The sequence below is a fragment of the Emys orbicularis genome, chromosome 4 (assembly GCF_028017835.1).
Source record: "Emys orbicularis isolate rEmyOrb1 chromosome 4, rEmyOrb1.hap1, whole genome shotgun sequence".
Classification (NCBI taxonomy): domain Eukaryota; kingdom Metazoa; phylum Chordata; order Testudines; family Emydidae; genus Emys; species Emys orbicularis.
In genome coordinates, this window is record NC_088686.1 from 143,727,427 (window position 1) to 143,741,545 (window position 14,119).

At 45.0% G+C, this 14,119-nt stretch overlaps 1 protein-coding gene across 2 annotated transcripts; it reads left to right on the forward strand.

Moving 5' to 3' along the window:
• Positions 1-833: 833 nt before the first annotated feature.
• On the forward strand, positions 834-12,452 carry RHEX (regulator of hemoglobinization and erythroid cell expansion). 2 transcript variants are annotated; one of them, XM_065404252.1, is made up of 7 exons: positions 834-933; positions 4,484-4,551; positions 5,055-5,123; positions 5,816-5,919; positions 8,304-8,414; positions 10,647-10,708; positions 11,690-12,452. In XM_065404252.1, exons 4-7 carry the CDS (start codon positions 5,817-5,819, stop codon positions 11,894-11,896), a joined length of 483 nt encoding a protein of 160 aa, XP_065260324.1. In that variant the 5' UTR covers positions 834-933; positions 4,484-4,551; positions 5,055-5,123; position 5,816; the 3' UTR covers positions 11,897-12,452. The 2 variants fall into 2 exon arrangements, with proteins under 2 accessions (XP_065260324.1, XP_065260325.1); XM_065404253.1 differs by lacking the exon at positions 4,484-4,551.
• Positions 12,453-14,119: the final 1,667 nt, after the last annotated feature.

Below are 14,119 nucleotides of genomic sequence, written 5' to 3' on the forward strand. Positions count from 1 at the left end.
GTCTTGTCTATGCCAGACCACTAACCATGTTAGAATGGGTTAACATCACCCACTTCAAATCCTAATCTAGACGAGGCTGGGACGTCCTCCTTGCTCAGGAGTGCTGAAGGAAAATGAACATAATCAAGGCCTGAATCTCTAATGTAAAACACAAACATGTTTGCTTGCACCACTCCATTGGCTTCAAGCCCCTGGAGCAGTGTATATGGCATTGAAACCAAAGGGGCCAGTAATAAGGGCAAGATTTGGCTCTAGCTGTACATATAAGTTCCAGTTCAGCAAAGCACTTAAATGCATGCTTCACTCTAAGGATTTGCTTAAGCACTCTGCTGAATTGAGGCCGTACAGCAAAGCTTATTGACATCAATATAGTCTTTCCTGTGATTCCAGTGGGCTTTGGATCAGGCACATATCCTTTGATTGTTACATTCAGTGGACATTAGTAGTACAAGTTCCTTGCAAATCCTTGATTTCAGTGGGGCATCTTCCTTGAGCCAGAGCTACTAACAAGAATAAAGGCTTCACAAAATCTGCAGTGTTAATATGCTGGGGGGAGAGGGGGGGGGCAGAAAGAACATAATGAGCAAAGCAAGCGCAGCTGCAGACAATATCTCATTAGGTTTTATCTTTAAAATATATATTTAAATACATTTTGAAAATAATCTCGTCTATCTAACTATAACCATGTAAGCAAAGAAAACGCCTGCTAGTGAATTTTGGATTTGTGTCTTTCTTTGTAATTTCCTTTACACCGACTCACTTTTCAGATTGCTATCTGCTTCAGCATCATCTCCTGCACCGCAATAGGAAATGAACCATTTAAGAATGACAGCCATCTAAGAAGGATACTTCGGGGGATGCATCAGTTCAATAGGGGAGTGGAAAAAAAAGCAAGAAATGGACTTCTAGTCTGGTAGTTGCCTAACTCTTCCGGTAAGTAGAATTATATTGAAGATGGATTCAGAGGGACGTTGAATGGGATTCTCGAGAAATGTTTTGTTGAGCAACTCTTGGATATTCTGTTCTGGGATCAAAATCATTTTCTGATCCGCAGTGCAGACGGAGCCTCTATCTATCTCGTTTCTAAGGCTCCTCTCATCGTAGTCTCTAAAACCTGTCTCTGAATAGGAGATGTTTGTTGTTAGTAATTATACATAAGCATTTATTTCATTTTAGTTATTTGATCATTTTAAAGCATTTATCTAAAACTGAACGTGCCCTTACAAAATTGAAAACACACAATGCCAATTAAATCTGGCTTGTAAACCTTAGTTACAAAGTTGAATTCTCTTGGATATTATGGCCAAAAGTTTCAAGCTGAGGGCCCCAGTGCAGCAGAGCGGATGTTTGACTTTATCCGTGTGCGTAAGTCCCACTAACTTGAATGGGATGTAAGCATTAACTTCAAGTTAAGCCCATGTTTAAGTCTGTGAAGTTCAAAGCAGTATAAGGGAAGTGGGTGCCTGATTCCCATTAATTTGCAATGGAATTTGGGCACCTAATTAGCTTACACTAGGATTTTCAAAAGTGCCTACGGGCTTTGTTGAATCAGGACCTGAGTGCCAGATCCCCAAAGGTATTTAGGCGCCTACCCCCCAGTGAAATCAATGAGAGTAAGGCGCCTAAATACCTTTGAGGGTCTGGGTCTTAGTACCTAACGTTAGGCTGTTAAGTCCACGTGTAGGCTTTAAATAAAAGAGGGGTGATTTTTTTCTGAGCGGTACTGAGTGCTGGTACTCAGAACATTGAAAATCCAACCTCCTTTATTTAGGTGCCTAACTTTAGATGGGTTTAGGAGACTAACTTTCTGCACTCATGGTTTGTGGCTTTTATTTGTTACTTCGTCTTTTTTTAAATTGTATTTTTCAGATGCTTTTGGGGGCATTTAAAAAAAAAGGATAAAATTATGAAAAACACATTTTAGGTTTATTATTATTATTTATTTAATGTATGTACTAAGTGTGATGAATTAGTGGATTGCAGTAGTGCTCAGAAGTTCCAGTCAAGGATCAGGGCCCCCTTGAGAAGGGCAGTGGACACACACGCACACACACGGAGTTGTGTTTCTGCCCCACTCATGTAATGACTATTTTAACTTTTAAAACATGGCCAGTGAGGTTTATGCAGAGTGTAATGATTACGGTTTCCAGTTGTAGGTTAAAGTCAATAAAACTCCACCGAAGCAAACCTTGTGGAACAGGCCTTTGTAACCTATACACCAGAAAGACCCCACAAAATGTCCCTGTTTTTCGGTGTTGGGAATGGTTAGCAGAGGTGGCTGAGACACCCTAATGCTTTCCCACACCCTCTGGGATCACAGAGCTCTGGAGAGTGTTGTTGTCTTTTGGTAAAACTCATGGAAAACAGTCAGCTACATCTTGGCCCAAAGGCCCCAATTCGGTGAAGCATCCCTCTTCAGGGAGCACTCATTGGAGACAAAGTGTTTTCCTGATCTGGGGCCTCCCAGCCTGGGTGGGCAGATTTAGGTTAGTGGGGCTCACACTAGCATGCTAAAAATAACTACATAAACAGCGCGTTGAAGTTGTGGCTCAGGCTCTGAAGCCTGGTGTGGGGTGGGGGTTCTATTTTTAGAACGCTGGCATGAAGCCCCCCTAGCTTGAAGCTGTTGACCCGGGCTGGGAGGCTCGCTGTTGGAGATGGTATAGACATACCCAAAGAATGCCACAGTGGCACATGGCACTGGATCAATGCAGGAGCATTCTATGGAAGTCCCAACCCCTGGCAAAGAAAGCCAAATACGCCATTTTTTTAAAATAACCCAAATTTGCATAATACTCTGCAAATTCTCTCATGCCTCATCCGGAGAAAAGCTCACTTGGTGTGTTATCACATCGTGCAGCTGAAAATTAGCAACTGAATATTTGCTCTCTCCCATTAGCAATGGTTAATTATGGGCCTTAGTCACATAATTGACCCACCAAAGTCAATGGGGCTGCTTATGTGAGTACAGACTACTCATGTGAGTAGAGGGTGCTTAATGGAGCTCTGGTTTTGCAACTCTCAGTCTGCATGTTTGAGGCTACAGTAGCCTTACTTTGGGATCTTTGGCTGCAAAGCACTATATAAGAGCTAGGTATTATTATTCGTTACTGAATAACTTAGGGCCCGAATTGCACCATTTGGACCAAGCACTGAGAGATGCTGAATCCTGATAGTGCAATTTTATTCCCACTGAAGTCAATAGAATTGTCGCTGCTATGCACCTTTCAGGACCCCTAGAGAAACATACTCTTCGGAATGACACTGATGTTCTTTGCAATCGGAAGTACCGCTGAAGTAAGAGTCTGTCATGCAGCAGGACCACAATTTGCAGTCAACAGAGCTTTGCATTGAAAATGTGTCATCTAGCCAAATGTTAAAATTGGATAAGAAGTAGTTTTCTCATTGGTGTCAAGTCCTTTTTACGAACCTCTCAATATATACTATGTAGAGAATCCCTTATAGAAACCTAATCCTGCTCCCGTGTCAGCTATCCTGGGGAGAATGTGAGATAGTGGCGGTCTAATGGAGGTAGACGCTGGGGGACAGGGGAATTACATTATTATTTACAGTTCTGTATTATCTGTGACTGTGACAAGTTTTTATTAAGCACCTGTTGCTGCAGGCCTTTGTTTTTCCCTCTAAAACATTTTTATTATGGCGATACATATAAAGTAAATTGGGGTAAGGCAAAGCATATAGGAAATAACTGCATGTACAAACAACAGGAGGGGACATTACAATGCAAAACAGGTGCGATGCATATCTGGATTCCTATCATGGCTACAACTAGATTCCCCTCCCAGGTCTTGCTCCAACTCCCACTGAAGTCAATGGAAAACCTCCCCTACAAGCCAAAGGGAGTTGTATTCTCCTCTTGGTTACCCCAGGGCAACCCAATGAGTTTGTCACAGAATGGAGAATTTGTTAGATAGGCCTAGGAACAACGCTTCATAAAAGATAGACCATGAATTAGAAATAAGAGGAAGGCCCTTTATTTGTTTATTTTCCTACAACTAATTTGTGCAGCTTTTGAAAAGTCCTACCAGGCTGATGCCCCTGTAGAAACCTAATGGGACAGAACCTTGGTTGGTGGAAATCGGCATTAAAGTCAATGGAACTGGCTGGGGTCTGGCCTAAGGATGATCATGTCTCCTCCTAACCCTATTTCTTCCCTCATTCAGGGCTGCCCAGAGGATTCAGGGGGCCTGGTGCAAAGCAATTTCGGGGGCCCCTGCCATAAAAAAAGTTGCAATACCATAGAATACTATATTCTCGTGGGGGCCGCTGCGGGGCCTGGGGCAAATTGCCCCACTTACCCCCCTCCCCCGCTCTGGGCGGCCCTGCCCTCATTTCCAGCACACAGTCCATTCCATTGCTTTTTTTCTTTATCCCCTTGCCACTCTGTTTATGTTAGTGCAGCATCGGTTTCTTTTCTTTGTTGCATCACTCTGCTTAGACTGTTGCATTTTTTCTCCATCAGTTCTGTCCCCTTATTGCAGTTGGCTGGGAAGCATCACCCACTCAAGTCCACATAAGGTTCAGTGGATGGTAAGAAAGACTTATGGAAGCTGCTATTTGCCCAGTACAGCGCAGTGCCATTGCTAGCATTAATTGATCCCCTTATTGGTAGTTGATTTATGGGGGCAGGACGTAGGGCGTTCCATGAGGTATTGCATGGTTTTAACCTCTGTGGTTCAGGGCAGCTCCAGGGGAATGAAAGCCAAGAGGAGTGCAATAGACAGCCCAAGATGGCACAGGAGGGAGCTGTGTCTAGTGGTCAGAGCATGGGACTGGGAGTCAGGCATTCTGGGTTCCATTCCTGGCTCAGTCACTGGGCCCTTGTGTTGCTCTGGGCAAATTGCTAAGCCTCCCTGTTCCTGAGTTTCCCCACTGTTATGCGATATACACATGCACAGTATTATTATTGTTTTATTGGAGCCTGGGGGACCCGGCCATGTTCCTTTGTGTGTTCATCTGGCCCTGAAGACACTGCTGCCTCTTTGCTATTAGGTCCCTGGATATCCTTGCCCTGTCTCTTTCTCTCTCCTTAGAAACCCTCAGCAACTTGTTCAGCATTTTTCGTGCCTGTGAAGACTCTCTGCTAGGAGGATTAGTCTCAGGTAAGCGCTGCATAAAACAGCTCTTCCTTTCGGTGCTCCCAACCGCGGTATGGAGCAGTGGCCATTAGTGCTGCTTATTCGAGGGAGAAACCTGCTATGAAAGGGAGTTGATGATCGATTTCCCCATGGAGTTGGGTGGTTGATTTTCTTCCCTGTAACCCGATCTGTAGAACTAGAAATGGGCTCCAGATTTTGAAAGCATTAAAATTCAAGGGTGTCCAGCCCCAAGGGCTTCGGACTCCTCTCTGCTCATTTTTAAAATCTCATTTTGGCTGTCACTGGGGCAACTATATATTCTTGCTGGGCAACCAGGTCTGATAGTCAGTTAGGCCAAGATTTTCAAAAGTGACTAGTGATTTTAGAGTGTCTCCATTTTTAGGAGCTCAATTTCTATCCTATTCTATATAGATTCTTATGCCATGCTCCTCACTGTCTTATTTGGGTGTCTTTCAACTTGAGATTCCTTAAAGGGGCCTGATTTTTTTCAGAAAGTGCAGAGCACCCAAAATCGGATTTAGTTTGTCTCGAATTGGACCCCCAAAAGCTTGGCAACCTCAAACCACTGGTCACTGTTGAAAATCTTTGCCAAAGTCTTTGGGAAATCACCTTAAAAACGACGTCCTATCTGAAAGCATGTCAGCCCATCAGCACTTGGAAGATCTAACATAACCTGATTGTTTTCTCTCCCTTAGCATGTGTTTTTATTGGTGGATAAACATTCTCATCTCAGGTGTGACCTCTATCTTCTACGTTGTTCTCCTACTAGTGCTTTACATCAAGCTCAGCAGGAAAATAGGTAATTTCATCTCTTGTTGGTTTCATTTATAATGTGCCCCCATTCATCCCTGGTGTGAATCCATTTAAGTGAACGGGATGAATTTGGCCCAAGAGCCAACAAAAAGTAACTCTTTGGTTTGTTAAGGGTCACAAACTGCTGAATTGCGACGGCTAGTCCTGGTTCATGAAATGCCAAGCACTCCAGGAGATGGGGGAGGAGAATGAACGGGGGTCCTTTTTAAACAAGTTCCAATGCGATTTGACAAACAGATGGATCAGCTCCTTAGCAGGTGTAAGTCGTAGTGCCATTGAAGTCATGCACTGAAGCCAAAGGAGCTACTTTGCTTTACACTAGCTGAGGTTCTGGCCCGGTGTGTGTGGAATGCAGGACAGGTGGGGCCCACTCAAGTAATGTATTTTGGGGGTAAAAGGCGAGTAGTGGCAGGGGTTAAAGAATCAGCGTTTGGGTGGTTTTGCTGCAGCACAACATTACAACAGGACACTATGGGTATGTCTACACGGCAGCGGGGGAGGTGGGATTTCCAACTCGGGAGACGTCTCGCTCTAGCTCTGCTTGGTCTAGCGCCTAAAAATAGCCGCGTGGCTGTGGCAGCACTGGGTCAGGTTAGACACCAAGTACAGTCCCGCCCGATCGCCTGGGCATGTACTTAGGCCGCTTGCTTGAGTTGCCACCCATGCTGCGGACGCCACTCTGCTAGTTTTAGGGCTTGTCTACACTAGTTGTTCGCGGGTACTTAAAAAAGTCCGTTCCCCCCCCCCCCCCCCGGCAAAAGACAAAAGTTATGCCGATGCAAGTGGCAGTGTGAACGCGGCTTTGTCCTGCTGACAAAGCTAACGCCGCTCGCGGGGCTGGAAGTATTTTGTCGGCAAACGTGCCGACCAAGTACCGAAAAAGAGCGTTTACACATGCTGACTTTTAGCGACAAGGCTGTGTCGACACAAGGCCTTGTCGCTAAAAGCTGCGTGGTGTAGGCAAGCCCTTGGGTACTACCACAAGCAGGGCTACTGAGTGTATGGCTACCCAAGCTGAGAATTCTACCTCCCAGCTGCTATGTAGAGGTGCCCTGTGTTGTCATCACATACATACTAAGTAAGCTGAAATCCTGCCAGCCTTACTCACACGAGTAGACCCACTGAAGTCAACGGGACAACTTGCATGAGTGAGACAAGCAGAATTTGGCCTGTAATGTCAGCTGTCTGACAGGACATATTACACATGAAATAGTCTATACTAGTCTATAATTACAGCTGTTTGAAAATTTGTCCTTTCACGGGAAATGTCAATGCTTCAAAATTATTTTCTGTTCCCAGTCAGAATGAAAAGTCAAAAATATTTTTACACAAATTGTGACATGAAAAACTCCAAATAGTTTTGCATCAGAAATGTTGAAATGGAAAATTCTGACACTTTGGATCAAAATAAAACAAGTCAATAGATTGATGTTTGATTGTTTTTGTTTCAAAACAATTTTTTTTCTTTTGAATAGACATTTTAAAACAAAAAATGCCACTGCATTTCACCAAGTTGATTTGAAACATTTTTTGTTTCAAATCTCCCTGTTGGAATGTGGGAAATTTTCATCAAAGTCAACATTTGATTTTGATTAAACCACGTTTTCCAATGAGAAACATATTCATGCAAGCGCTGTATATAGTACATGTTCCAATCCGCCCTATTGCTTAATCTGATCTTGTATTTGTATAGATGGAGGTTCAGAAGCACAGTGAACCTTTCACCACAAGATATCTGAGTCCAAATCTGCTTTAGATCACAATTTGGTAGTTTCGGTAATTTCTCACTCATTTGTTCCCCTCAAAAATAAAATAGCCCACTGTGACTCTTACGTTGTATGATATAAATGATTACTTCTGCTCAGGAGAGGCCCTCACAGGATTGGCATGAGATGTTCTAGGACTGGGTTATAGTGCTGTGGTGGATCCGTGTGTGAAAGTCCCAGGAGTGGAATAACAGAGGATGCTGGGATGTGGATTATGGGGCACTGGCAGATCTGGATGTGGGGAGCGCAGGACTGGAATAGATGGTGTACGTGTGTGTGTGGGGGGGGACTTTCTCGAGCCAATACTGTCATTTTTTCATATTTGTAAGCACTGGGCACTTCTAGGAGGGACCAATTTTGCTTGTAGTTCAGTGCACCATCTCCTGTAATGCCCTGTACTGTGTGCTCCAGTGGGAGGCACAGAAATGACAACAAACAAGAAAACCACAAATGACCTAGCCCCTTGTGCATCATTATACTATAGCAGGAGGGATTTTTTTTATTGTCCCTGCCTAGTGATCAGCTCATGCCCTGAAGTGATGGCCCTTGTCATGTTTTCCCTGCAGTAGCAGAAGTAATGAGCAAATCTGACTTTCCATTTCAGACAATCATTCCTGTAGCAATCAGGTGAGCAGCAGCAGCCCTTCTACAAAACCAGAACAACCCAACACTTGCCAGGCAGCAAATGAGGCTTTGAAAAGGCCACGCATCCGGGGTAAGATTGCATCTTTGGGGCCAAATAATCAAGTCTCAGCTCAGTGGGTGCAGCCTGCAATCTTCAAATCTGTGCTTGCACCAGCTCCTCGGCTGTTGTAAATTGGCATAGCTTCATTGACTTCAGTGGCCCAACGCCAGTTGAAGCCGGCTGAATATCTGACCTCAGGTACTTGTTCCTGCAGACAGGTATTTGGAAACACAGGGCCGGATTCACCGCTGCATTTCACCTTATGTTGACACTTACACCCATGCTAAGGGAATCTAACATGTTACTCCTCTGCTATGGTAGTGTGTTACACGCGTTTTGCACTCTTTTTGAAAATGATGAATGACATAAGGTGTGGGTCCTGCATTCATATTTGTGTTTGAGAAGGCGGGGGGACAGTTTATTCGTTACACAATAATTTATTTGTTACACAACAGTTTATTCGTTACACAATAATTTCTTCTTTAACTAGCTATGAAAATACTTCGCTATCAGCCTGATTCATGCAAGGGATGAGCCTCTCTTTATATGTTAGCAGTAGAACTGGGCAGCAGCAAACGCAACCTAGCTTTAGGACGGGGAATGAAGGACCTGTACAAGTGAGCTATATGCATTAGCAATTCACATCACCTCCTCCTTCCCCATTCCATTTGCCAGATGAGTTCTTCTCCATTCAGTCCTCCAGACAGGCGGATAAGGGCCTGTGATGCCAGCACTCTTCATGTTTTATATTTTTATACTAGAGAATATGATCATCGGGCGCCAGTAACACACTTAACATTTGAATTCCCTGATCAATGTTGCTAATGTACAATAATGCCTCGTGTCAGGCTGCAGGGCTGGGGGGAGTTTCACTGCACATATTGGGAGGGGGCATTAAAAAAAATCAGTATAAAAAACAAAATTTCAAATTGCCAATTTAAAATCAACCATAATGCTGCAGAGTTGGAATATATTAAGGGCCTGGTTCTCATTTCTGTTAAGGACTTGTCTATGCGTGGAGTTATTCAGGGACTTCCTTAAGCAATATGGTTAATTTAAACAGGAACAAGACACTCACACATGGAGTTAATCAGGAATAGCTCCATGTGTAGACAAGCCTGAAGGCCCCTTTACACCCCATCTGGCAGCCTAAGGATGGGGGACTCTATCCTGGAAAACAATGACTGTGCAAATCATTTGGGGGTTGTGGTAGATAGTCAGTGGAACATGAACTCCCACTTGGATGCTGCAGTCAAAAGAGCTAATGTGATCCTGGGATGCATAAACCGGGAAATCTCGAGTATGAGTAGAGAGGTTATTTTATGGCTGTATTTGGCCCTGGTGTGACCACTGCTGGGATACTGTATCCCGTTCTGGTGCCCACAATTCAAAAAGAAAGTTGATAAATTGGAAAGGGTTCAGAGAAGAGCCATGAGAATGATTAAAGGTTTGGAAAATATGCCTTCTAGTGATAGACTCCAAGTGCACAATCTATTTAGCGTCACAAAGAGAAGCTTAAGGTGTGGTTTGATTACAGTCTATAAGTATCTCCATGGAGAACAAATATTTTTAATAATGGGCTCTTTAATCTAGCAGAGAAAGATAGAACATGATCCAATAGCTGGAAGCCGCAGCTAGCCAAGTTCAAACTGGAAATGAGATGTAAATGTTTAACGTTCAGAGAGATTAACTCTTGAGACAATTTACCAGGGGTCGTGGTGGATTCTCCATCCCTGACCATTGCTAAAGCAAGATTGGATGCTTTTCTAAAATACATGTTTAGGAATGACTTTGAGGAAGTTCAATGTCCTGTGTTATGCAGGCAGTCCCTTCTGACCTCAGAATCCATGAAACTATATAAAGGGGCCATATGCCCATTTTAAGGCCCCTTTATAGTGCCAGGGTGGTGTAAAGAGGCATTAGTGTAAATGAGAATCACATCCTGACAATTAAAGGGCCCAACACTGCCCTCCCTTCCCTTCCCCCCCCCCACCGGAAGTTAATGGAAGCTTTGCCAAGAAATTAAGATAGCAGGATTGGGCCCCATTTTGGACTCATGACTGGAACCCCCAAGAGACAAGAAAATGGAATTGTGCATTATTGTTTGAGAAATAGTGCCATGTGCATAGACAAACACCATATGAGAGAGAGAGAGATCCTCTATCTACTGCTAACCCCCTTTCCCGTTCATCTCTTCTCCCTGCCCATTTTCTAACTTATAGTTATTAGAGGTACAAATGTTTACACTTTTTTTTTTTTAAGGTGACAGTGGCACTTCCTCAGACAGCTCTGAGAGCTCAGACAGCAGCCCTTCCATTAGGCAGGTAATGGAATTGCACCAACCTCATGCTTTATTTATTTATTTATATTATTTATTCTTTTAATGTAGACTTAATGTTTACCCTGAACCAGGTCTAGGCCCCATTTTATTAGATGCTGCTGTCCAGACACTTGAGACTAGATTTCCCAAGAGCTCAGCAGCACCCAGCATGATGAGCTCCCCTGAAAATCTCCCCACTTATTTGGTGCACAAATAGGAGCTGAACTCTCGTGGAAATCTGGCCTATAGTAAGAGACAATCCCTGCCCCACAGGACTTCAGGCTAACTCCTAGCTTCGGCACCATTCAGCAGACTGCCAAGGGAAAGGTGTGGGCATCAGGACTTAAAGAGAAGAGAGATAAAATGGGAGTGGGAATATTGCAAAGGGTACAGCTGGCCAGATTAGATGACACACATGCAATTTTTCCTGGTCCTACTGATTGATGATGTCCTCCCCAGGTTTGCACTTTAGAACATTGGCTCTCAGATGATGGTGCTTTCTGCAGAGTCAACAAGAGCATGCATATTTCCTGCATTTTAGGGCTACTCAGATCCAGGACTCCAGAATCCATCTTGTGTATGTGCGATGGGGAGTGTATGTGTGTGTGTGTGTGAAAAACACTGAAAAGCAACACTGAGATGAGAATGTTCATGATCTCAGTGCCATCTGCAGTATTGACAGCTGTTGCTGCTGACCCAAAATCAAACTGCTGGCAGACATGGCAGCAAAATCCCAAGCAAACTCACTTCATTTTCCTGCTAAAATAGTAAGTGAAATCACTAAGATTTGAATGGCAGTTGTTCTCTGTGGTATGCAAATGTGTCTGACTATAGATAAACGTACACACGGGTGGGATTTGTGTAGTGAGCTTAGAGGTCGTAGGACCCACTGAAGTGTGCCATGCCACTATGATTGAACCAGAGCTGATCATGGCTGTGAAGACTAGACTGAATTCTAGTCTGGTTTCTATTTGTCATATCCTAGTGTCCTCGGTCAGAAGAAGGGGTCAACTACACATCCCTGGTCTTCCAAACTACCGGTCGCAGTGCAAGCACTGCAGGGGACTATGAGAACATGAAGATGGGAGCAGACTATGTCAACGTGGATCCCCAAAAAAGGAAGGTGGATTTCTGGACCTGCTCGAGCCCTGTATCTTCCAACCCCGTAGAATATACTGAAGTGAAATTGTGATTATTGAGATGCTATTAACTAAGTTTTCCTTAGGAACGTCAGAATTGCCACAGCAGGTCAAATCAGTGATCCGTCCTTAGTCAGTATCCTGTATCCTGTCTCTGCACATTTCACATGGGTCACTGTCAACCTGTTCATATAGGTATGTTCCTCCTAATCCTCGTCAATTAGTGGCTGTCATGTCCTGAAGCATGAAGCTTTATATTCCTTATAACATTTTATTCTGCCTAATGTAACTGTGCATGTTCTTGTTATCCATACAAAGGTCTCTTCCTTTCTGAATCCTACAAAGCTCTTGGCTGTGTTGATACAATGCAGCAGTGGGTTCCACTGGTTATTCACAGCTTGTGTAAAAACAGCATTTCCGTTTCTCAGAGACAAACGTGCCCTTCCATTTCATTGGCTTCCCCTTGTTCTCACGTTAGAGGAGAGAGTAATTAAGAAAATATAATAGGGGGCCGAATCCTCAGCTAGTATAAAACCTAATTCAACTTCACTGGAGCTACACCAGCTGAACTGGCCCTTTGATTTGGCTTGTGTTTTATTTGCTTGATGTCAATTAATTAAAAACCCCAACTTTTTAAATGTTTAAATATATTTCCTGGATCGCCTTTGTCTTTTCCCTTGACCAACGCTGACTTTTTTTTTTTCTCCCTTCCTCTTTTTAAATTTTTTTAAAAGCTCTTCATAGTGTTTGAGTGACAGTTCCCTGGGCACTTCTGCAGGCAATCAGACCCAGCCACAAGGCAGGGGCTCGCTTTTCTGAAGATGATTTGCCTGTGACGTTCTTTAGCTGAGGACAGTCATGTTCGTCAGGGGTACCCAGGGATGTGAGGCACCTCTCCACCACTTGTCGGGTCGGGTGTGTGAGGGAGTCTTTTCTGTGCCTGCTGTGGAACAGTTCCCCGCAACCACTAGCTTGCAGCAGCACAAGTGCTACCTTCCAGGCCTCCACAGGCCTCGCAGTCTCTGTACAGGTAGTGATAGGCACACACCAGCCCCTGCGTCCTCGGCGTATCCCTGCAGAGTCCAGCCCCTTACCACTGAAGGAGAAGACTCTCCCACAGGGAGAAGGCTGCTGTTCCTTTTGGAACAGCACACACCAGCTTGTAAGCCTTAAGCAAAGTGGTGATCCTCAGTTAACACCAGAGCACGAAGGTATTGTAGTGGTGAAAACAAGAATAAGTTGATGATCAAAGAGCAGAAATTCAAATGACCATGCATCAGACTGTTGGAAACAAATGGTTATGTATAAAACAAAATCATAACGCACTTCCTGGACACTGAACTTAACTAACAAACTATCCTCTTGGTAATATCTCTTATTTCCTCCCCCACCTTGTCTCTAATATCCTGGGGCCGACATGGCTACAACAACACTGCATGCAAATTATTCTCCTGTCCAAAGAAGCTTATCTAACCTAACATTCTCTGCCAAACCTGGGCAACCCCTCTTTCATGAAGCAAACTTGCTGTCCAATTACTTCTTTGGCTCCCCCTGCCCCGCTGTAGTACAGCAAACCTTAGATATGCAACTTGAGAGGGTTCTCCCCCCACTCCCTTATTTGCTTCTTGCTGTTATTTTTCTCCCTTTGAAGTTTTTCCAATCCTTCATTAACATAGGGCTACCATACGTCCGGTTTTTCCCGGACATGTCCGGCTTTTCGGCAATCAAACCCCCCGTCCGGGGGGAATTGCCAAAAAGCCGAACATGTCCGGGAAAAATCCCGGCCGGGCACTTCCCCTCCCGCGGCTGCTCTGCTCCTCCCCTGACTCTTCTGCTCTGTTTAAGAGCCGAGCACTATGGGCTTCGGGCAGCCCCCATGCCTCCGGACCCTGCGCCACCGGAGCCCGGGAGGGGAATTGCCCGGCTGGGGGCGCAGGGTCCGGAGGCATGGGGGCTGCCCGAAGCCCGAGCGCTACCGGCTTCACGGTTTGCCGGGCAGCCTCCAGACCCTGCGCCCCCGGCTGGGCGCTTCCCCCCCGGGCTCCGCTGCGCTGGGGAAGCGCCGGCCGGGGGCACAGGGTCTGGGGGCTGCCCGGCAAACCGTGAAGCCGGTAGCGCTCGGGCAGCCCTTTTCGTGTGGCTGGGAGTGGGAGGGAGGAGGGGGCGGAGTTAGGGCGGGGTTGGGGCGGGGAAGGGGTGGAGTTGGGGTGGGGCTGGGGGTGGGAAATGGGCGGGGCCAGGGCCCCGTGGAGGGTCCTCTTTTTTTATTTGTTAAA

Coding starts and splice junctions, on each gene's coding strand:
- RHEX (XM_065404252.1), top strand. CDS start 5,817: ATGTGTTTTTATTGGTGGATAAACATTCTCATCTCAGGTGTGACCTCT. Junction 8,415..10,646: donor GAAAAGGCCACGCATCCGGG/GTAAGATTGCAT, acceptor TTTTTTTTTAAG/GTGACAGTGGCACTTCCTCA. Junction 10,709..11,689: donor GCAGCCCTTCCATTAGGCAG/GTAATGGAATTG, acceptor GTCATATCCTAG/TGTCCTCGGTCAGAAGAAGG.